The sequence below is a fragment of the Alosa alosa genome, chromosome 8, assembly GCF_017589495.1.
Source record: "Alosa alosa isolate M-15738 ecotype Scorff River chromosome 8, AALO_Geno_1.1, whole genome shotgun sequence".
Classification (NCBI taxonomy): domain Eukaryota; kingdom Metazoa; phylum Chordata; class Actinopteri; order Clupeiformes; family Clupeidae; genus Alosa; species Alosa alosa.
In genome coordinates, this window is record NC_063196.1 from 23,077,605 (window position 1) to 23,101,019 (window position 23,415).

The 23,415-nt window shown below is 42.8% G+C and overlaps 1 protein-coding gene across 1 annotated transcript in view; it reads right to left on the reverse strand.

Moving 5' to 3' along the window:
• selenoi (selenoprotein I) overlaps window positions 1–20,548 on the reverse strand; it is a 24,097-nt gene extending 3,549 nt beyond the window's left edge. The window contains exons 1-11 of the mRNA XM_048249679.1: window positions 20,293–20,548; window positions 14,874–14,942; window positions 14,119–14,227; window positions 12,065–12,139; window positions 10,524–10,786; window positions 4,768–4,876; window positions 4,580–4,628; window positions 3,897–3,951; window positions 3,249–3,386; window positions 2,758–2,940; window positions 1–176 (exon numbers count right to left, since the gene is read on the reverse strand). The exon at window positions 1–176 is cut by the window's left edge and continues 3,549 nt beyond it. Of these exons, the coding sequence (XP_048105636.1) occupies window positions 69–176; window positions 2,758–2,940; window positions 3,249–3,386; window positions 3,897–3,951; window positions 4,580–4,628; window positions 4,768–4,876; window positions 10,524–10,786; window positions 12,065–12,139; window positions 14,119–14,227; window positions 14,874–14,942; window positions 20,293–20,349 (1,215 nt within the window). The 5' untranslated portion in view covers window positions 20,350–20,548 and the 3' untranslated portion in view covers window positions 1–68. The remainder of the gene's footprint in view (window positions 177–2,757; window positions 2,941–3,248; window positions 3,387–3,896; window positions 3,952–4,579; window positions 4,629–4,767; window positions 4,877–10,523; window positions 10,787–12,064; window positions 12,140–14,118; window positions 14,228–14,873; window positions 14,943–20,292) is intronic.
• Window positions 20,549–23,415: the final 2,867 nt, after the last annotated feature.

Sequence of the window (23,415 nt, forward strand, 5' to 3'; positions counted from 1 at the left end):
GGGGTACGCGTGTCTCCATGGTGATGGGTGACGTGTCGGCGAGCTGCAGAGGAGAATGCTGGGATAGCTTAGACCTCCGCAGCCGTTAGGCCGATTTTCTCCTCCTCCTGTCAGTCCGAGTTAGGCTTCTTTAGCGAGAATGCATAGATGTCGAAGTGGTCACTCAGTTGGTGAACCTGGGAAGAGAGAGAGAGCGAGTGAGAGATTTGTCAAAAGCTCATTGTTCAACAGGCTTCCCATTTGGAAAGTCATGAAATTTTGCCTAACTTCATTTGACTAAAAACCTGAATTTCCATGACCTACTATATAATGAATGGTACAATATTCTGACCAATTTCAGAGTAGCTGCACAGCATTCAAGAATTTGTTACTTTACTCAGAGTGGAAGATGAGTAAATGGGCATTGAATAAACAAAGTTGGGGGCCGCTGTGGTGAACTGGCTACAGCGTTCACACCATATACCCACGGGTACCAGGGGCATTTCCTGGACCCGCCCCATCTCTCTCCCACTCACTTCCTGCCTGCCTCTTCACTGTCCTGCCATAATAAAGGCAAAAAAATACTAATAAATAAACAAAGTTGGGCTGACCAATGTTACAAGCAAGCAGTAAAGCTAATAACCACATATAAACCAACTCTACATGGAAATATATTTGTGCTGTGCTTGTGTAAATTTTAAACTGCTACATCAAAATTCCCTGATATTCCATGACTTTGTCGCAAATATGATAAAATTCCCTAACTTTCCACGTCTGACTTCCCATGACCCGTGGGCACCCTGGTTCAGTCATGTCTCTTTATCACCACATCTAAAGGGCCCATCACATTAAACGCAGCATGCGCTATGAAATGCATTATATAATGGCTTGCGCGCGCAAGACCTGGTCTGCAGCTGCGTTGAGCAATGCGCAGCGCAAGCAGCATTTTGCCGCTTTACCGCTCTTGCGCGTGCCGCGGCCAAAGTTCAATCAGGTTGAACTTTGACCGCGGTGCGCTGTGAGTCGTTGGTATTTTGCGCTGAGCCTGGTGACAAGCACAACAAAAATCTTTGGGACGTCACCTCTACTAAGAGCAACCTAGTGGCGAGCGCAGCGCGTACCGTGTACAATGTGATAGCCCCTTAACATGGTACAAAGCAGCAGCACTCTGAAGCTTAACACACACACACAATGGGCCACAACCACCTATGTCATAGCGCACATAGGTCAGTACAACTATGTGTGTTCCTAGGTCATAGCGCACATAGGTCAGTACAACTATGTGTGTTCCTAGGTCATAGCGCACATAGGTCAGTACAACTATGTGTGTTCCTAGGTCATAGCGCACATAGGTCAGTACAACTATGTGTGTTCCTATGTCATAGCGCACATAGGTCAGTACAACTATGCCAGTTGAAGGCAGCAGAGGTCCATCATGCAAAACACCAGCATTTGTGTGTGTGCGCGTGTGTGTGTGTGTGTGTTCCTATGTCATAGTGCACATAGGTCAGTACAACTATGCCAGTTGAGGGCAGCAGAGGGCCACCATGCAAAACACCAGCATTTGTGTGTGTGTGTGTGTGTGTGTGTGTGTGTGTGTTGTGTCTAAATTTGCATATGGCCTCTCTCCACGGTCCTCCGGCTCGTGGCCCGGAAATCGTTCAAAGCTGGACGTCATCGAGGACGTCTCATTTGTCTAATTGCAACCAGAGGAGGCAAGAGCAAGGAGAGAGGAGAGAGGTGGAAGGCCCGATACGCGAGGAAACAAAAGAGTATCCTACGTGTAAGCGTTTTCAGTCGGAATTGTGCAATCATTGGTCCAAGCTGCTAAGGTAAAAAGTTCCCTCCCACGGCTGCCAACTTTTGGTTTCAAACAAGTTCGTGGGGATTTATTTGTGACAATAAACTAGTAGATAGACCAAGAAAAGACCTTTATATACTGGAATGATCATTAACTACCATGCAAACTTTAAAAAAAAAGTAGAGTAAATGCCTGTTTTGTTCACACATTGTATAATAAGTATTCATTCATGTCTCGAGAACTATCAAACATGACCTCATTACCAGGGTCAATAAGTGGGAAGAGTCCATGTTCATACGATATTTTTAGGCTTTGGAGTGAGTTCATATTCTCTGCAATTTGCGTGTCTGTTTATACTAGCCTAAGAGGTGATGCGCTGCATCATCAGTAATTGACGTCTCTTAAAAGTGATGCGTGAGTGAGCAAGACGTCTCATCTCTCATATCGGTCTCCCCTTCATTCCTCCATCCTCCTATCGTTCCTTCCTCGTTTCCTTCACAACATTAATTTAAAGGGGCTAGGACAAGAGGAAGGAAGGAAGGTAGGGAGGATGGACAAAACGACAGATGATATGAACCCTGTGTGTGTGTGCGCGCGTGTGTGTATGTGCGTGTGCGCATCAAACACAGCGTCTGTGTTAAGAGGGGCGGGATAGCTCCACTAAACTACCCCAACACTACCCGCACCCCGCCGCCATTAATGCAAACAGATGCAAGATGCTTCAGAGAACCATTCCGATGGGAAGATGCTTCAGAGAACCATTCTGACTGAGAGATGCTTCAGAGAACCATTCTGATTGGAAGTGACCACATTTGGAGAAGGAGGTGTTGTGTGTGTCCTTAACATCTGCTGAGCTGCTGCTTTGTTATCGTCAACAGAATCACACGACAGAACCTTGTCTGAGCAATTATTGCACCTGTCGAATCTGAGTCCTTATGTAAAATATGTGTGTGTGTGTGTGAATGTTTAACACTCACCACACACACCCCGTAGTGCACGTGTGCGAGGATGACTGTGACGGTCCACAGGTAGAGCAGCAGGGGCTCGCTGTGGGTGACCACGCCAGACACCACCAGCAGCACCAGGCCTCCCATGGGTACCAGCAACCAGCTGAGCGGCTGACAGCGGGTATTACTCATCTGGCATACTATCAGCTTACACTGAAGAGAGAGAGAGAGAGAGAGAGAGAGAGAGAGAGAGAGAGAGAGAGAGAGAGAGAGAGAGAGAGAGAGAGAGAGAGAGAGAGAGAGAGAGAGAATTGATTTTTAAAGACATTTATTGAACTGTGTTCAGTGCATCCCCATCATCAGCTTCCTATAGTAATGGGGGTCACAATACTGCAACATCTTCATTTGATTTGAGAGAAACAGAACACTCAAGTACAGTGCAATGGGTGTGTGTGTGTGTGTGTGTGTGATGGTCAGGGGGTGTGTTCGAGTTTGTGTGTATGTGTGTGTGCGTGTCTCACCGTGACATTGGCGAAGGCTGTGCCCACCATGAGGAAGAAGATGCGTGGCTGCTGTTGGAGGATGTCGTTGGGGGACAGCGCCACCCAGAGGGTGGACAGGATAAAGAGCAGCAGCGGAGACAGGAAGGGCAGCAGAGCCTGCATTGCTTAACTGTGCTTCAGCTGCAGTTACTGCGGGTGATGACATGGACACAGACAGAGACAGAGACATATGAGAGAGAGAGAGAGAGAGAGAGAGAGAGAGAGAGAGAGAGAGAGAGAGAAAGAAAGAGACAGAGAGAGAGAGAGGGGGGAGGAGAGAGAGAGAGGAGAGAGAGAGAGAGAGAGAGAGAGAGGGGAGGAGAGAGAGAGAGAGATGAAAGGGAGTGAGAGAGAGATAGGAGAGGGAGGAGAGGGATGAAAGAGGGAGAGAGAGAGAGATGAGAGGGAGAGATAGGAGAGCGAGAAAGATGAAAGGGATAGAGGGGGTGGAGATGAAAGAGGGAAAGAAAGAGAGGGAGAGATGGGAGAAGGAAAGGGGGATGAAAGAGGGAGGGGGCAAGAGAGATATTCCACAAAAGCTAACTTTTTAAGTCGTATAGTTAGCAGCTAATTATCTCTCTGTGTGTGTGTGTGTGTGTGTGTGTGTGTCCCTCACTGTGGCTTCACTGTGTATTGAGATCGTATGTGCATTATTTGCTTTGGCAGCTGCTTGATTAGCTTGCTGAGGAACAGGGTGAGATAAGAGCCACAGATAAGAGCAATAAAGTAGATAATAATTAATAAAGTAGTGTGCAAGCTGCTGTAATGGGTCACTGTGACATCCGTCTGATACGAGCTTTACACTCTTGGAATCCCACAGCTGATTGTTATGACATAGCACACAAGCCTCTCCTGATGTTAAAGGTGCTCTAAGCGATGTTAGGCAACGTCACTTCTGTTGACGTCACCTCCCCCTCACTCCCGTGCAACTGAAACTCTCCTAAACGTGCATCTCGTCACTGATTGGCAGGAACAGTTTGTTATGTTTTTATGGTCCAGGCTGGACAAAGTTGTTTTTGTTGCTGTTTTTGGAGCCTGGGCTGTCCACAGAGACTGCTGTATTCAGGACACAGGCAGCTAGCAGATGGTGAGGTGCAGTATGTGACAAAAAATGTTTCCGCGTAACATCGCTTAGACCACCTTTAAAAGCTGTACAACTACAGTGCCAATGGGTGAAGCTTTTTGGACATCTTCAATAAGCTGGATTCACACAACAAAAGCCAACCAAAAAAACAAGACCAAAGAGGCCACAACACCATGTCCACTTCTAGCAACTGTAATATGAACGCTAAGTTCACCGGGTTTCTTACCTCAAAACGTTGAGGAGGCTCATGGGAAGGGTCACTGTGATGGCGCAACCTGGAGACCAAATAAACAAACAAACAAACAAAATAAATAAATAAAAGCAGCAAATTAGGATGTGGTTAATAACAGAGAACCAATCAAATGTTGTTGTTTTGTGGGCGTGTGTGTTTGCCGTTTTCCATTGAGATCTCACCTGCAATCATGACTGTGAAGAGGTCTCTGTACTGGATGTTCCAGAGGAAGGGCACGTACCATGTCTCCACGCCAACTACTGCTGTGATTATGTACACGATAGAGATGGTCTGAGAGAAAGAGAAAGAGAGAGAGATGTATAATCTTACTGATCATATTTATCCTGTAAAGAAGGGGAAGTCACATATATGGATTAAGTTAAAAAAGGAACTCACTTTCTCAGATTTTGACATCTATCTATGCGCCATCTATATACCCCCATATGAATCACCCTACTACTCCGAAGAAACCTTTGAAATTCTGCATTCAGAAATCATACAATTCCAATCTGAAGGATCAGTTTTGCTAATGGGAGACATGAATGCAAGAACAGGTACAGAAAAAGATTATATAAACCCCAATGGCTATGCATATATCACTGAAGCTCAAATAAACAAAAACAAATTTGAAAGATCACGTCAGAGCACTGATAATATGGTTAACAAAAATGGCAAACAGCTGCTTCAGCTTTGTAAAAGCCTGGGTCTCACCATCACTAATGGTAGAATGAAAGGTGACTCTCTGGGTAGGTACACTTACTGCTCACATCTTGGTAGTAGTGTTGTAGACTATGCAGTAACAAATATTGATCCAAGCTACATTAATTATTTTATGGTTATGCCTCAAATCCCACTCTCAGACCACAGCCACATCACTTGGAGTTTAAAAACGAGAGTCAAACAAGAAACATCCCAAAAACATGAAACTAAACTCTATCCCCTGCCAACTCAATTTCGATGGGGAACTGACAGTGTGCTTCAATATGAGACTGAACTTAATAGTACCGAAATTGAAAACCTTATATACACATTTTTGTTCACAAAATTTCAAGAGGATAAAGAAGGCCTAAATCTAGTGACAGAAAAGATTTCTGAAATTTTTAATTTAGTGGCCAGCAAAATACTAAAAGTAAAGAAAAAAAATACAAGAAAAAGAAATCAAAAACTAAAAAGAACGAGTGGTTTGACAAAGAATGTCAAACATTAAGGAAACAGTTAAGAACACTATCAAATAAGAAACATAGGGAACAAACAAATACAAGCACACGGTTACGATACCAACAAACTCTTACCAAATACAAATCATTACTAAGACAGAAAAAAGGCACGTACATGAATAAAAAGCTACATGATATAGAAGATGCTGTCGATCAAAATTCATTTTGGGAGTTATGGGACAAACTTGAGATCACCAAAAAAACTAAACAGATCCCCCTATGTGATGCAAACATCTGGACAGACCATTTTGGGCAACTCTACACTGAAGATAAACTAAATCCACTCCAAACACAATTGACTGATAAATTACAAGAATTGGAACCAAAAGTAAAAAATGAATTGAACAATCTAGACACCCCTTTATCACTAGCTGAAGTAAACGAAAAATGGGCGATGGGATACATAATGAAATGATTAAGTACAGCAGCCCAATACTGAAACAAACCATTCTCAAACTTTCAATCTAGTTCTAGCTGTTGGTCATTTCCCACGGCCATGGAAAGAAAATCAAATCGTACCAATCTACAAAAATGGAGATAAACTAGATCCAAACAACTAGAGGCACTGCTGTAAGCAGCAACTTAGGAAAGCTTTTCTGTAGCATCATAAACAACAGAATGGTAGAATTCTAAGTAACTCTCAGACCGGGATTATGCCAAAACACAGAACAACTGACCACATATATACATTACAGACATTAATTGAAAAATATGTACAGAACACCAACAGAGGAAAACTTTTTGGACGCTTTGTAGACTTCAAGAAGGCCTTCGATTCAGTCCGGCATGATGGACTTTTACTTAAACTGATAGAAAATGGGATAGGGGGAAGAATCTATGACCTTATAAAAGATATATACAAAAACAACAGATGTTGTGTCAAAATCGATGATAAAAGAACGTCATACTTTAAAACAAGCCAAAGGTGTTCGGCAAGGTTGTAGTCTTAGTCCTATACTCTTCAATCTATACATCAATGATCTAACATCAGACATAGCAAAATCCAAACTATCAGGAGTCACAATCGGGGGTAGAGACATTAAATGTCTCCTGTTTGCGGATGACCTCCTACTTCTGTCTCCAACTGAGGGGCTAAAAGAGAGTCTATCAATCCTGGAAAATTACTCTCAAATTTGGAACCTCCTTAGCCTGGCGGGCCATCCTGTATCATTGAAATGTATAGTCTGGAATTGAACCATTCACCTCGCTTAATCCAAGGGGCGGGCAGAGAATTGTCTTTCAAACTGCCTAGGCATGCAATAGGGTCGGCGCTACAACCATATCCGTTATCCGGGTCGGCAAAACGGCAAATACACCCTTCTTCGAAAGGAATGACTTAAGTGCATTGTGTTGCTCAACTTTCAAAGAAAAGCACTAGTCCAACTCCTCCAAAGTTGACGCCAACGCCGATTCAAACAACCGCTCTTCGTTCACCATAGCCACCTTCCTTGTTGTTCACTGTCGTTATCCTGTTAAGCCCGCCTTAAGACTCTCTAACAAAATAGAGCTGTGATTGATGACGCCCACGGCCAGCCAATAGAAATCCCTATGGTTTGGTACTAGACGCACAGGCTGAGCAAATTAATTTGCCGCTTAGGGTGCGTCTAGATTTCTAGGCTAGAACCTTCCCATAAATAAAGAAAAAACTAAAATAATGATATTTTTTAAAAAAAGACACGTTCAACAGAGAATAAATATAATTTCACCCTTGGTGAAAGCAGACTTTCCCAAGTGACAAGCTATAACTATTTGGGCATAAATATTTCCTCCACGGGCAATTTTAATCTGGCTATTAAAGACCTGGTTGACAAAGCACGGAGAACATATTATTGCATAAGAAAATCTCTATACCAATACAACACCCCTATCAAATTGTGGCAAAAGATTTTTGATTCGGTTATCAAGCCCATTATCATATATGGCAGTGAAATTTGGGGCATAAAACATAAAGATAATTATGAGCTATGGGACAAAACAAAAGCCCAGCAGAAACACTAAACCTGGAATTCTGTAAGAACATCTTGGGGGTACACAGGAATGCAACAAATATTGCATGTAGAGCAGAACTTGGAAGATATCCACTATTAGTTGATATTCAAAAAAGAGCATGCACATTTTATTACCATGTACTGTCCTCTAGACCAGAGGAATATAATCACAGTGCCCTTCTACAGAGGAGAACCTGCCCAGAGAGAGATCCTTTTGATTATCTTATATCAAAACACAATTTGAATACACCCGACATGTCTCAGGCAAAGTTAAAACATATCGAAAAATTAATAAAAGAAGAATATTACAAATATTGGCTAAACAATATTGAATAATCCAACAAATTGAAATGTTTCCAAAAAATCTAAACCAATTATGAAATTGCATCTTATCTAAAAGAAATTACTGAGTACAAACAAAGAAAATTACTAACATCTAATAGATTAAATGAACACTCTCTGGCCTTAGAAATGGGAAGACGCAGGCAAACCTGGCTTCCTAGGGAGGAAAGGCTGTGTTTGCAGTGCAGTGAGGGAGTAGTAGAAGATGAAAAACACTTCCTCACTGAATGCAGTAAATTCAGCAGTCAGGAAACAATATTTCCTTCAATTCAGGCAAATTATACCTCAATTTGAAGTATTAGAAAATAAAGACAAGCTCCCATACTTGTTGGGAGAGCATACAAGTTGTGTAAAACTTCGCCATGCAGTACCTGTTAACATGTCATAAATCGAGGAAGTGAGTGACCCATATTGTGACATGCTTTGCTTTATATCAATAACCGATACCCATGATAGCACATTAATAAATATACAGTATAGTATGTATAGTAATACTGTATCATTATACATTTAATTTATTATTCTCTCTTTTTAATTATTATCATTTTGTTATTATTATTATTTTATTTTTTAAACAGATATTGATTGTATCGGATATAATTGGCTGTGCACCAATTGCAACCAAATTCCTAAATTCAGAGAAATGCATCCAACTTTAAGGATCCAAGTCTAAGAATACTATTAGGTGAGGAACAAAAGAGTGCAAGAGTCGCAGCAAGATATATAGATGCTTGCCATAAACAAAGGTCACTTCATCAGTGAAGCACACAAAAAGTCAAACACACACACACACAGCCGTTGCAGTAATGTATGATGCATGATGTTTTGTTTGAGAGAAAATTTGAGAAAGTGAGAAATCTACTTTTTCAAAAGAACATTCCATATTGAACGTCCATTCCACAGCAAGCATTCTGATGGCCTTGCTAGGAGACAGCTCTCAGCTGTCACTAAGAGCTTTTTCACACCTGGCTATTTGAATCGGAACGTGGAGCGTTTCCCTCAAAAAATCGATTCGATTGGTATGTGAAAGCAGCAATCGCACTCTGTTTTGGAACAAAACAAACAGACCGAGACCGCTTGAAGGAGGTCGTCTCGGCTCGTTTCCAATCGAACTCTAGGGTGGTTCGTTTGCAGTGAGAAAGCAATCGGCCCGTTGTAGCGGAACAACTCGATGGTGCTTACATTTTTGTAGGCCTACACATTAGGCTACACGTTTATTCCACTTTGAACAGAGTATACATCTAGCTAGCCTATGTTTTGAATTTCAAGCGAATGTCTTGGGCTAACTTTACCGGTGTCACGCGCGAAAACGGGAGAGAATGGGAGAAGCCTAGACTTTGGACGGGCACGCAGGCACATGAGCTCTTAATAGCCTATGTTAAATGTGGGGTTAGGTAACTGCGGGATAGTAGCCATTTGACATCTTCTGCTGTCAAATGTCACCATCAGGGAACAATTTAATCGCGCGTGGGTTTGTTTGTAGACCAACGTTTAATCTCACGTGGGTTTGTTATATCATAACATAGCAAAACATTATTCATGTCTTGCAAAAGGCCCACAGGTTTGTTAGAAGTGTGTTATTAAATTGCAATCTGGATGAGTGAGAGTGATTCTTGTATGATGTGGTTTTGTTATGTTTGGTGACATTAGCGATAAAGACTAGTTAAATAAGTATGAAGAGACCTATTTTTAAGTCCGAAAGTTAGGCCTCTCATATTGTTATATCGCACAGCCTTACACTGAACTTTACTAACCAGTTCGGGAACGATACTTTCTTGTTCTAACCGGTTTAAAAACTGGGTGGAGTCCAAAATCGGAAATGTTAAAATTCTGTTCAGAATGTACCGACTGAAGAAAAAAAAGGTCTGGTTAACTAGCTTTGAAAAGTATGCTACAAAATTACGAACCGAATGTAAAGCAATTAAAGTGCTTGCAGTTAAACAAAGTTGGTGAATGGACTGGCTACAAAGATTTCAGAAATCGTGTTTCAAGAATTACTGTTAGTGTTTAAGCATGCAGATAAAAAAAGTTGCATGAGTGGGATTACAATAGTGAGACAATAGTGAGCAATATAGTGACAATAGTGAGCTTCAGTGCATATCTGGACAACACAGAACACAGGCACTTTTGTCCTTTCTTTCTTCTGTGGACAATCCTATAGGTCATCTTTGAATGCTTTCATCTAGAAATCCCACCCTGATAACGATAAGCCTGTGACTGAAATAGAGTACCTAAAAGAAACACAGAGAGAGAGAGAGAGAGAGAGAAAGAAAGAAAGAAAGAAAGAAAGAAAGAAAGAAAGAAAGGAGAGACTGGGTGCTGCAGTGTGTGTGTGTGTGTGTGTGTGTGTGTGTGTGTGTGTGCGCGCTTGTGCGCTTGTGATTGGCTCACCACTTGCGAGACGTCGTATCCCCAGGGCAGGAAGAGCACCCCGGTGTTGTACTTCTCCCAGTGCGACAGGATGAAGGAGAAGAGCACCACCCACAGCAGGTAGTTCAGTGTCACCACGCTCACGCCCGTCTCGCCGCGCCCAAACACGGAGTACACCGTGGCCACGAAGAACACGCACGCCCAGCTGTCCAGCCCGTGGTCAAACAGCTCCCCCAGAGGCGTGGAGGAGTTGGTGCGCCGAGCCTGTTTGCCATCCACGCCGTCTGAACACACACACACACACACGTGAACACACACTACCAGAGGGCACCTGACACACGTGACATAATTCGCTAGGAGCAAAGGTCTATGGTCTCCTTCTTGCTCTTCCACTTGCCACCTGTGTCTGACTCTGACACACACACACACGCGTCTGGGAAACCCCGTGGCATTTAGATACAATGTTGGATTCCCTGTTTGACAATAAAAACTTGAACTGGAGCTATGGCCAGCTAACAGAGCCACCGAGCAGAAGGCGCAAGCACGCCGCACACACACACACACACACACACACACACACACACACACACACACACAACTACCAAGTGATAACACCAGGTGTGGTGTGTATGGTGTTAGGTTTAGTGGTAGGTTGCTATCGGTTTGTTTTGTTTACTTTGCGAGGAGGGCTCTTAATTACACAATGTAGCTAGATAGATATAGCTGCTGAATTCCATGGCATCTCTCTCCACGATGAGCAATGCTTATTTGAGGAGGTGATTGAATAGTCTGTAAACTGCTGGGGTTTGTACTCAAGCTGTGTTATGGAGTGAAATAACACGCTAGAGTAGACAAGCTGAACGCCATGCTTGTTACTTTTTAAATATTTACATTCCAAACAGCAACATATGAATTGTATTATAACAAGTGAGCAGACTTGGACAAGACTTGGTACCATAGCCTGAGGCGCTAGGCGCACACACACACACACACAAACCTCTGGAGTCGTGTCCACTCCTCTAAAGCCAGCGGTACATCACAAGGCCGACTAACAAGGTTTAAATGTTCTGTTCTTTTCCTAATGCCATTAGGCTGGCAAACTGCAGTTCTGTATCCGTTTCATCTGCCCCTGAGATTAACTGAGGGAGCATCCTCATCTATTTCAAGACGGACCGGAATTTAGATCGTTAAACACTTTGTGTTTTATGTTCCATTAAATGTTTAATAATACTATTATAATACTATAAACATTATGCTGCATACTACTCCATATGCATGCTGTATTGTACAATCCAAGTAAGCTGACTCAATGTTTGTGATTTCAAGTGCTGCAGGCCGATTGGGCAGCCAAAACATCTTTCTTCACGTCCTTCATGTTCTTGCCTGCTCTGTTACCTCCAATCCCCCGGAAGAGACACACCCATCACACATCCAAGGAGTAGACCAAGAACTTGACACACACCCAAACTCACGCACAGACACACACACTTACCCAAACTCACACACACACAAACACCCACCTACCCAAACTCACACATAGACACCCACCCACCCAAACTTACCCAACGTGTAGGCCAGAAAGTTGAAGAGGCCTGCAGTCACCCAGACCCAACTGGGCACATGGACATGCAGCTGTGCTGTAACAGAACAGCAGGGGTGAGAGTGGCAACACACACACACACACACACACACACACACACACACACACACACACACACACACACACACACACACACACACACACACACACACACAGCTGTGCTGTAACAGAGAACAGCAGCGATGAGTGGTAGCGCACGCGGGCACGCGCACACACACACACACGCAAGATAGATGAGGTATGTACAGAGAAAGGAGTAGCATGATAGAAACACAAGCTGTCACTAAGAGCTTTATGTGGCTATTTGAATCGGAACGTGGAGCGTTTCCCTCAAAGATCGATTCGATTGGTATGTGAAAGCAGCAACCGCACTCTGTTTTGGAACAAAACAAACAGACCGAGACCGCTTGAAGGAGGTCGTCTCGGCTCGTTTCCAATCGAACTCTAGAGCGGTTCGTTTGCAGTGAGAAAGCAATCGGCCCGTTGTAGCGGAACAACTAGATGGTGCTTACATTTTTGTAGGCCTACACATTAGGCTACACGTTTATTCCACTTTGAACAGAGTATATATCTAGCTAGCCTATGTTTTGAATTTCAAGCGAATGTCTTGGGCTAACTTTACCGGTGTCACGCGCGAAAACGGGAGAAGCCTAGACTTTGGACACGCACGCACGCACACTCACTCACTCACGCACGCACGCACATGAGCTCTTAATAGCCTATGTTAAATGTGGGGTTAGGTAACTGCGGGGTAGTAGCCATTTGACATCTTCTGCTGTCACATGTCACCAATCAGGGAACAATTTAATCGCGCGTGGGTTTGTTTGTAGACCAACGTTTAATCTCATGTGGGTTTGTTATATCATAACATAGCAAAACATTATTCATGTCTTGCAAAAGGCCCACAGGTTTGTTAGAAGTGTGTTATTAAATTGCAATCTGGATGAGTGAGAGTGATTCTTGTATGATGTGGTTTTGTTATGTTTTGCGATAGAGACTAGTTAAATAAGTATGAAGAGACATATTTTAAAGTCCGAAAGTTAGGCCTCTCATATTGTTATATCGCACAGCCTTACACTGAACATTACTAACCAGTTTGGGAACGAAACAGAGAGAGAGGGACAACACACAGTCACAGGGTTGCAAATTACAAATAAACCCTCTGACCCTCTGTTCAAACACCTCCTAAGAGAGAGCACAGGATAGCACACACACACACACACAAACACAGCACAGAGAGCACAGGGCAGACACATACACACACACACAGAGAGCACAGGAGAGCACACAAACACACACACACACACAGAGAGAGCACAGGATAGCACACAAACACACACACACACACACACACACACACACACACAAAGAGCACAGGATAGCACATAAACACACACACACACACAGAGAGAGCCACACACACACACACACACATACACACAGAGAGAGCGCGCACACACACACACACACACACACACATACACACAGAGAGAGAGCACAGGATAGCACGCACGCACACACACACAGAGAGCGCGCACACACACACAGAGAGAGCACAGGATAGTGCACACACACACACACACACACAGAGAGCACAGGATAGCACACACACACACACACAGCACACACACACACACACACAGAGAGCACGCACACACAGAGAGCACGCACACACAGAGAGCACACACACACACACACACACAGAGAGCACACACACACACACACACACACACACACACACACACACACACACACACACACAGAGAGCACAGGATAGCACACGCGCACACACACACACACACACACACACACACACACACACACACACACACACACACACACACACACACACACACACACACACACACACACACACACACACACCTCAGGGATTCAAAGTGAGATTAAAAGAAAGAGTGATTGATCCATAAACTTTGATCTCTATGTGTGTGTGTGTGTGTGTGTGCGTGTGTGTTCATGTTCAGAGCTGACCCCACTGCAGGTCACCACACTCACCTGATGCGTAGAAGTCAAAGTCGTAATAGGACAGAATGAGGAAGTTCAACACCAGGAACATGAACCCTGTAAACGTGATGAGGTTTGGGGCCAACCATCTTGGCATGATCTGAGAGAGAAAGAAAGAGAGAAAGAAAAGAAAGACAAAGATAGACAGTGAAGAATGAGAAAGGAAGAAACAGACAGACAGACAGACAGACAGACAGACAGGATGAACAAGCGAATGAGAGACAGACAAAGATAGCGTCAGAAAAAGAGAAAGAGATGGTGGTCAATCGTGGTGTACGTGTAATCAGATATTGTTGGAAAACTCATTAATGTTGCATTCATGCATTCTAATTAGTGGACACGGCAGATACAGAGGGTTGGGGAGCGACAGGACATCAAGTCATTAAGAGTCGCAGCCGGACACAATGAGTGCTCTCACTTATGTAACCTGTGGGCAGGGCAGGGTAGGAGGATGGCCAAGTGGTGCTGTGTTTGGTCGAAGAGTAACTCACAACAAAGCCTCAGTCAACAAAATAATGATTGACCCTACTAACACACTAAAGCACTCAGTATTCTGGACTTCAGTAAAGTTCACACATTCCACCAAGGCTTAGAATGTCATGGCAGGTCCTGGATTCTGTCAAAGATCTTTCAGAACAGTCTGTGATTCTACTCAGTTACTTGTAAATGAAGAGTTCCTCAAAGCCATGGATACCTTTGTGACATCATAGACTAGTGATGTGCCCGAGTCATTGACAACAGCTCACCTTGACAACAGAGTTCCAGAAGGGGTGCATGACGTAAACGGACAGTGGGTTGGTGTCCACGGCACTGTACTGCAGACACAACACGGAAGAGAAGAAAACAGAAAGACAGTGAGATCAATATCAGTGACTCAACACAGGCAGGACTAGTATAAGTATACTCTTTTGATCCCGTCCGTGAATTAGTGAAACACACTCAGCACACAGTGAACACACAGTGAGGTGAAGCACACACTAATCCCGACGCGGTGAAGCAGTGAGGGGTTAGGTGCCTTGCTCAAGGGCACTTCTGCCATTCCTACTGGTCGGGGTTCCAACCGGCAACCTTCCGGTTACAAGTCGGAAGCCCTAACCAGTAGGCCACGGCTGCCACCAGGACTAGACAACTGCATTCTGATACACAATCATTCCAAACAGACCATTGGGTGGCATCCTGTGTTGCTAATTTGCACAACTATAGCCAGTCACACTTTGTTCTTCAGTGTCCACCCCATAGACATCTCTAGTACAGTCATTCTGTGTTTTGTTGCACATGTGTGGTCCCACCTAGTTACAGTCCTGTCCAATCCTGACCAGGCCTTAGGCTACTTCCTTGAGATACCTGACCACAGTACAACAAAGCAGAATTACACAATAGGATGCTTTAGTGTATTCCAGATGCAGTGGAGTGCATCAACTATGAGCATCTGTGTGTGTGTGTGTGTGTGTGTGTGTGTGTGTGTGGTTGTTTTTGAATGGCTACTTGAGCTATTTGAGAGCACTCCTCTTCAGTGCCCACCGGTTTTGACCAGTTCCTAATAGCAAACATGAAAATGCCCAACATCCCTCTCATAACCGTTAAGCCTAAAATTATTCATAAGAAATGCCAGACTGATTTATAGCGCATGTTTTTGACCAGTAGGTTTCTCCAGTGGCCTGGGAATCGCTTATGGATGGGGCAGAAGACGGTGCTGTCCTGGAGACACAACAGGCTATTTTTGTGCCTTACTGGACAAATTAATCAATCCAACTTTGGCATGGAGGTATGAATAATTATGAATCACAAGACTCCGAGTGGGAGGCTGTGAACTGTGTGAGCGTTTAATTGAAAATCGATATAAGACTGGAATAAATATGGACTTCACAGCAGGCTTTTTAAACGGGGATTGCCTTGGAAAGCATGCTTTGGAAGAGCAGAATGCTGACCCAAGCAGCAGAGGTATTGGCACATTTGGATATTAAAAAGCCCTCAGTGATGCCCTGGCCATGTTAACCAAGGCTGGGGCCAGAGGCTTAATGGAATTACATGTGCATGTGCGTGTGTGTGTGTGTGTGTGTGTGTGTGTGTTTTTCTGTCATGTTTAAGGCCTATGTGCGCGTGAGTATGTTTTTTGTGCGAAATTGACAAACAAGTAAAAACAAATACGATCTCAAGTTGTTGTGTCAATTCTGAGGATTTTGATCGTTGGGTGTAATGCTAGTGAATGATGTTTTAGACAGCAGTGATCTGAATTTGATGGAACAAAACATCTAGACCTACAACTTTCCAGATTTCGGTGTGCAAAGGCTTTTATTGTGAGCTAGGGAAGTAACGATTACCGGTGTAATGATAAACTGCGATAAAAAATGTTGACGATAACAATTATTGTTTTATTTTGAAATATCAGAATTATCACGGTTGATTACCACGGTGTTGAAACCGTGTGTTTAATCATTCCCAGCTTCATCCGAGCCTGCTTTTGACATACAGTAGGCCTAGTACAATGAAACAAAACTGGTACCCTACTGATTCTGTTGTCCAATTGATGGTTTTAACTGCGATTCGGATTAGGCTTCACCTGATTTTAAATGGTGGAACATTTTCACCGCAAAACGTGCACTGTATCATTTAGCCACTCTGCGTCTTTTTATGTTCGCGTCCACATGAAATCCATTCCACTCACGTTATCAGGAGAACGCCGTAGCCTAAAGTTTTATTTTGAGCACTTACTTTGGTCTCACTCATTGGATCCAAATAACAGAAATAGCAAACTCCCAAGTCATGGTAGGGTAAGTTAAGCTATAAGCACATAGCCAATTTAATATGAAAAAGTGAACGGAACACATTTTAAAACTATTTCAGCTTTTGTAGGCCTATCAGTGCTTTCTGAACATATTGAACACTCTTTTAAAAGCATACCGTTACATCCCTATTGTGAGCAGATGGTTAGGGCAGGTACAGTAACTACAGACACATACACAGACACACACACACTTAGGTAGAGGCCCAATCAGGGTCTGCGTTAGAGGGCCGCACACATTTGAGGAGGAAGGCCTGATCGTGACTCACCTAAACGCACAAACACACACAGGTCTGGAGCTGTCTGGATACCACACACACACACACACACACACACACATACACACACACACACACACACACACAGGTCTGGAGCTGTCTGGACAGCACACACACAGGTCTGGAGGTGTCTGGACAAGAAGCTCTCTGTGTGCTGCCCATACACACAGGCCTGGAGGCGACTCCCGTCTCTCTCAAACAAACATACAGATAGGCCTACCCCCCTCCCCCCACACACACACGACTGGAAAGACAGTGCTCCAACTGTTTGCAGATGTCCAAACATGCACTTCTTCCTGCCTGTTACAAACACAAGGCACAGTCCTACACACACACGCACACACACACGCACCATCCCTTCATGTCTGCGACAGTCACACTCCCCTGTCCCTCCTCATCACACACACCATGCCTCAGATGCACCCAGTCAGAGGAACTGAATAATGCTATTCTATGTATGGAAGCAGCATGTCCAGCAGCATGTGTTGGGTCCAGGCTAGCTGCACACCTATCACCAGCCCAACACACAAACAGAGCTAGATCTCAATGAGGACTACACAGAGTTATTTGCCCCACATAAACAGCCCAACACACAGAGAGCACTAGATCTCAATGAGGACTACACAGAGTTATTTGCCCCACATAAACAGGCAGCAACACGTGGGGGTGAACTGGCTGAACTCTCTATTTCAGCATCTCCCACTGATGAGCTATTCTCAGCTGGGGCACAATACACTCGGAGTCCCGCTATGTATCCCACCATCTGACGAGCACACGCACACACACACACACACCATCTGTGTTTCTGTTTCCAGATATTGAAATGCCAAGAGGTAAAGAAAACAGGACACATATAGGGAGGAGAGGGACAGAGGCGAAGAGATGGAATGGAGAGAGCGAGAGAGAGAGAGAGAAAGAGAGAGAGAGAGAGAGAGAGAGAGAGAGAGAGAGAGAGAGAGAGAGAGAATACCTAAAGAAAACAGAAGTGAAAGAATTCTAGAGGTTATGTATAAAAGGACACGCCCTTCCTTGAAGAACACACTCTACCCCACAGACTGGCAACAGCCCCACAGAACACACTCTACCCCACAGACTGCCAACAGCTCCACAGAACACACTCTACCCCACAGACTTCCAACAACCCCAGAGCTCCTACAGGAAATGAACTCATCTGGATAAGCGTCATATGCAGCTAGTGGACATTATAGAGGGAAATCCACATGCACATATTCATGTGGGAGAGGGAGTAGTCTAAGACAGATGAAGTAGGGGTGTGTGTGTGAGCGAGCGAGACAAATCAACCAGTGCACCAAGTTGCCACTCAACTAGGCTAGTTAAACTCACACCACTACACGAGGTCAGAGGTGACTGTGTTTGTGTATGTGTGTGTGTGTGTGTGTGTGTGTGTGTGAGTGAGTGGACTATGCACATGTGTGTGTGAGAGGGGACTACACGAGAGTGTGTGAGGTGACTGGCCCTGAAGGCTGGCACACTTGGCATACACATCAATAATACACACCCTGCATGATGCCAAGCACAAATCCCTCCTTTTCTCTGTGTGTGAGTCTATAATGTGGCTCTCATCATAAAATGTCTATGGTCTTGTTTGTCTAGGTCACATTTATGGCATCGGATGTTTTTGCAGTTAAACTGGTCTTGGTCCACACACAATAGAAGCTATACACACTCAGTGAACCTACACACTGCTTGGGAACATTAAATAATGGCTTTTGTAAATGATAGCCTTTTATATCTTCAGACGCCACTGTTCACTGTAGAGGAAAGTCAGGATATGCCGAGAAAGGACCACAGTGAAATCAAGAGAAAACAGCGGGGCCCAAGGTTAATCAAATCCAAAGAGTCGGTGAATACTGGACAACAGCTCGCTGGCTAGCCATACAATACGCTTAGCAAGTAAGGACAAGGACAAGAAACCTTGTCAGAATGTCACCTTCTCACTTTCACAATAATGAAACATGAGTAAGCAAGATATAATGATTACGTTTCGAACAGTAAATAAGTGCATATGCATTCAGAGCAGCGAGGGTGGTCAGCTCACTGGTAACTGGCGTTCATATTTCTACAACGCTTAGCCAGGCTAACAAGCTAATGGTTAGTCTGTTTCACCTAAACATCCAGCTTTTAAATTCAAGGAGGGAGCTAAATGAATGAATCAATGAAAAGGTGGTGACATATCAACTCTGTGCTATTGGGTGCGTTAAAGAACAATTGGCCCAGTAACGTTGTGTAATGAACATGTATAGTTAGCCAAGTTACACATTGTTGGGCTTCGGACCACAGGTCGAGTGTTTCAAGGGATACTGCCCATCCCAAAAGCTTCAAGAAGCACTAGCTAGCTAATGTTAGCAACCTATGTAGCCATACAAACGTTACCGTTTCAAAACCAGATATTAGGGCAGCAAATAACTACTTGGATAAATAACCCCATATTTAAAGCTACAAGGGAAGGCCAATAACCTAGACAAATGCCTAACAATAACTGTCGTTACATGTGGTTGTAGGTTGGACAGAAGACACCGGCATTTGCTAACCCTTCAGCAGGGGAGTTCTGAACGATCCAAAAAAAGATTCTGTTCGGCATCAATTTATTTTATTCGATGAACCCAGATATTGTTTAAAACCTTAATTATACGACATTCTCGTCACACCGATGTGACAGTACCTAACGATACTGTTGGTAACCTCAACGTTAGCAAAGACACATAGGCGTGGACCACGTTACATATCGTGTACAGACAACTCACGTTAGCTAGCAAGGCAGTCAAGGCACTGGCGTTGATTTGCTAACGATCTGTACGACAAATGTAGTTCTACGTTCAAACTAAACGCATGAATCAAACCATAACTAACTAAATTCATATAATTTAATGCCGGTCTGAGAACAATAACGATGTCAGAAGTAGCATTATGTTGGATGGCTAATGTGTGGGCTAGTGTGGGCTATTCTCATAGGCATAGCTACCGGGAATCTGACAGTTCCTGTCAGCAGTAGCTAACGTTACAGCTAACATTAGCCTGGTGAGCAGACGTTGTATGGCAGATATAAAACGAAATAGCGTCAGACAAACATTACTGCATCCTTACCTTGTACTTATCAAAACCTGCAAGTTGCTCTTTAGTGACATATTCGTAAAAAGCCATGGCAGCAGCTCCACGGCTCCAAAAGCAACCAGACGAATTCACCCTTTAGATCACGACTCAGGATGTCCGCAGTGCTTGAGGGTGAACTACCCAAGCCTACAGTCTCTCGGAGAAAATAGCTGGTAGCTCACGCCACCTGGGTGTTTCCGTAAACGGGCTCTGGTGTTTCTCTACGAAGATAGCCATTTGTTGGTGTCATCGCTAGAGTTCCGCTTTCATGGAACTCTGGGAAATAGACATTCTCTGGAAATACACGTATGTCGGTTTCAACCAATCAAGATAAAAGTCTAATCACACGTTTCCCCTTAATATGGCTTTACCCAAGGAAATTTCACCTGAATGTTTCTCAGAAGGACATTGGCTGGGATATTTTATTTAGACAATAAAATAACCAGGTTGCCTTCTGTAAATTAACATTCATCCTGTAAAAATGAATGGTATCTATACAGGTGCTGCTGGTCATATAATTAGAATACAATTAGAATTGAAAAAGTTGATTTATTTCAGTAATTCCGTTCAAAAAGTGAAACTTGTATAATGTACATTCATTCCACACAGACTGATATTTTCTGTTTATTTCTTTTAATTTTGATGATTATAAATGACAACTAATAACTAGAAAATGCAATTCCAGGGAATTACCATTGCATGTAAATGCAAAAAAGCTGCTGTGTATAACATTATATTACTTACAGTATGATTATTCAGATTACACAGTCTTACAGTATTCTTGAAAACCACTTACTTGGTTAGATGTTAGCTCAGAGTATATGACAGTCAGTAAAAACAAATGGTCAATTCAATATTGATCAACATTCTTTGTTTTAATACAGCAGAATGATACTCAGTATACACTAATGAACACTTTACCAATGTAAGCTTGAAGCACGTAAAAATCACAGTTGTGTGTGTGTATATATATATATATATATATATATATATATATATATATATATATATATATATATATATATATATATATATATATATATACATATCTATAATCTTGATAGTGCCAATCATATTATCCTAAGACAGATCTATTTATCAGTGGTAACTCTGAACTGGCAGCAACAGCTAGAGGCCTCAGTTAATGGTATTAGGTCAAATTTGATGGTGATATATACACTGAAGAATAAAAGAGTCAGCCCTTCAGATGATCAGTTTTAGACAGAACTTAGGTTAGAATCTTATTTTTCACACAGCACAGCTCAGGTCTAAAAAGAGAGGTCTAACAGCACAGCTATGTTCCACAGATGTTACAGCACAGGTTTGATTCAAAGGTATGAATAGTTGACAAATATGATTTCACAGGTATACATGTTCCACATAGTTAGTGAGTATAGTCTTCACACAACAATATAGTTCTCAGAATGTCTCAGTGTAGATCTCAGATAAGTCTCAGTATGGTTAAATGGTATGTGCACAGATATGTTGAGATATGGTCACATGTTTGTAAGAATGTATGTTAGTAGGTATGTTGCTAGCAACATTGTCAGAGATGTATGGTTGACAGGTGTGCACACAGACAGGCACACACGTAATGTCATACACGGTCATCACCACTGGTCTGGTCTGGAACCTAAAAGGCAAAAGCAAACAAGTTTAACAGTTATACCAAAACAAGGAATGTCTGCAATTGTACAATTGTTCAATATAACTAAGGTATTTAAGTGAAGTTGTTACATTACATTAGGCTGACACATTATAACCTAACGACTAACATGGTAAACAGTTTAAGCTTTTTAAACAATTCTCTCAACAATTCTAGGACAATTAAAAAAAGGTCCAGTGTAAAGTTTACACAGTCAGTGATGGTTTGAGGTGCCATGTCTGCCGGTGTTGGTCCACTGTGTTTTCTGAGGTCCAAGGTCAACGCAGCCGTCTACCAGGAAGTTTTAGAGCACTTCATGCTTCCTGCTGCTGACCAACTTTATAGAAATGCAGATTTCATTTTCCAACAGGACTTGGCACCTGCACACAGTGCCATAGCTACCAGTACCTGGTTTAAGGACTATGGTATCCCTGTTCTTAATTGGCCAGAAAACTCGCCTGACCTTAACCCCATAGAAAATCTATGGGGTATTGTGAAGAGAAAGATACGATACACCAGACCAACAATGCAGAAGAGCTGAAGACCAACATTACAGGGTTTTTACTGTTTACACACATTTTCAAAACTCTGTGTCTATTTTTCAAAACTCTGCACACAAAACCCACAATTGCTCACACAAAATGCAAAATCTCCCAAATCTCCAGCAAAATGACACAACATTCAAAATGTCATAAACACATAAAGCAAACATTCACCTCACATTAAACACTTTGGTAACACTTTACTTGACAGTATCTACTATGACTTAAGAGTTACATGACACTGTCATGAACACTGTCATGACACATGAACCTTAACCCTAATCCTAATCTCCAACCTAACCCTATTCTAACCCTAACCCAAAACCTAAGCCTAATATAACCCTAACTTGTTATGACAAAAACGGAATGTCACTTAATAACAGAAGCATTATGTCATAAACGTTTATGACTTGTTTATGACACGTTCATGACAGTGTCATGTCACTCTTATGTCAATACTCAACACTCTTATGTCAATCAAGTAACGTGTAACCAACACTTTTGTCATAATATGACATTTTGGATACAACACTGTTGCTCAAAACCTAAAGCTCTTCTGTCTTTCATGGCTTCTACAGTATATCTCCATACAAGAGTGAAAGTCATCTACAGAGAGAAGTTGAAATACACAGTATGCAAGCAATATTGAAAATATTTTTCCCAAATAATTTGCTGTTGTGAATATGATATTTCACAGCCAACAACAAAAAGAAAGCAACATACAATGCCCACCAGATGTACATGGAGTTTTGAAAAAGCTGATTTGGCCAAAGACAAAATCAGGGGTTGGGCGTGTGTATATTCCTAGATATTCATAGTTTTGCGTAAAGTCGACTTCTTGTAAAACATTACGCTAAAGTCCAATTCATTTTCATTTCAAAGTATCTGCATTGGTTCTGAACATTTGAACCATAAATCCTCTAGGAACAG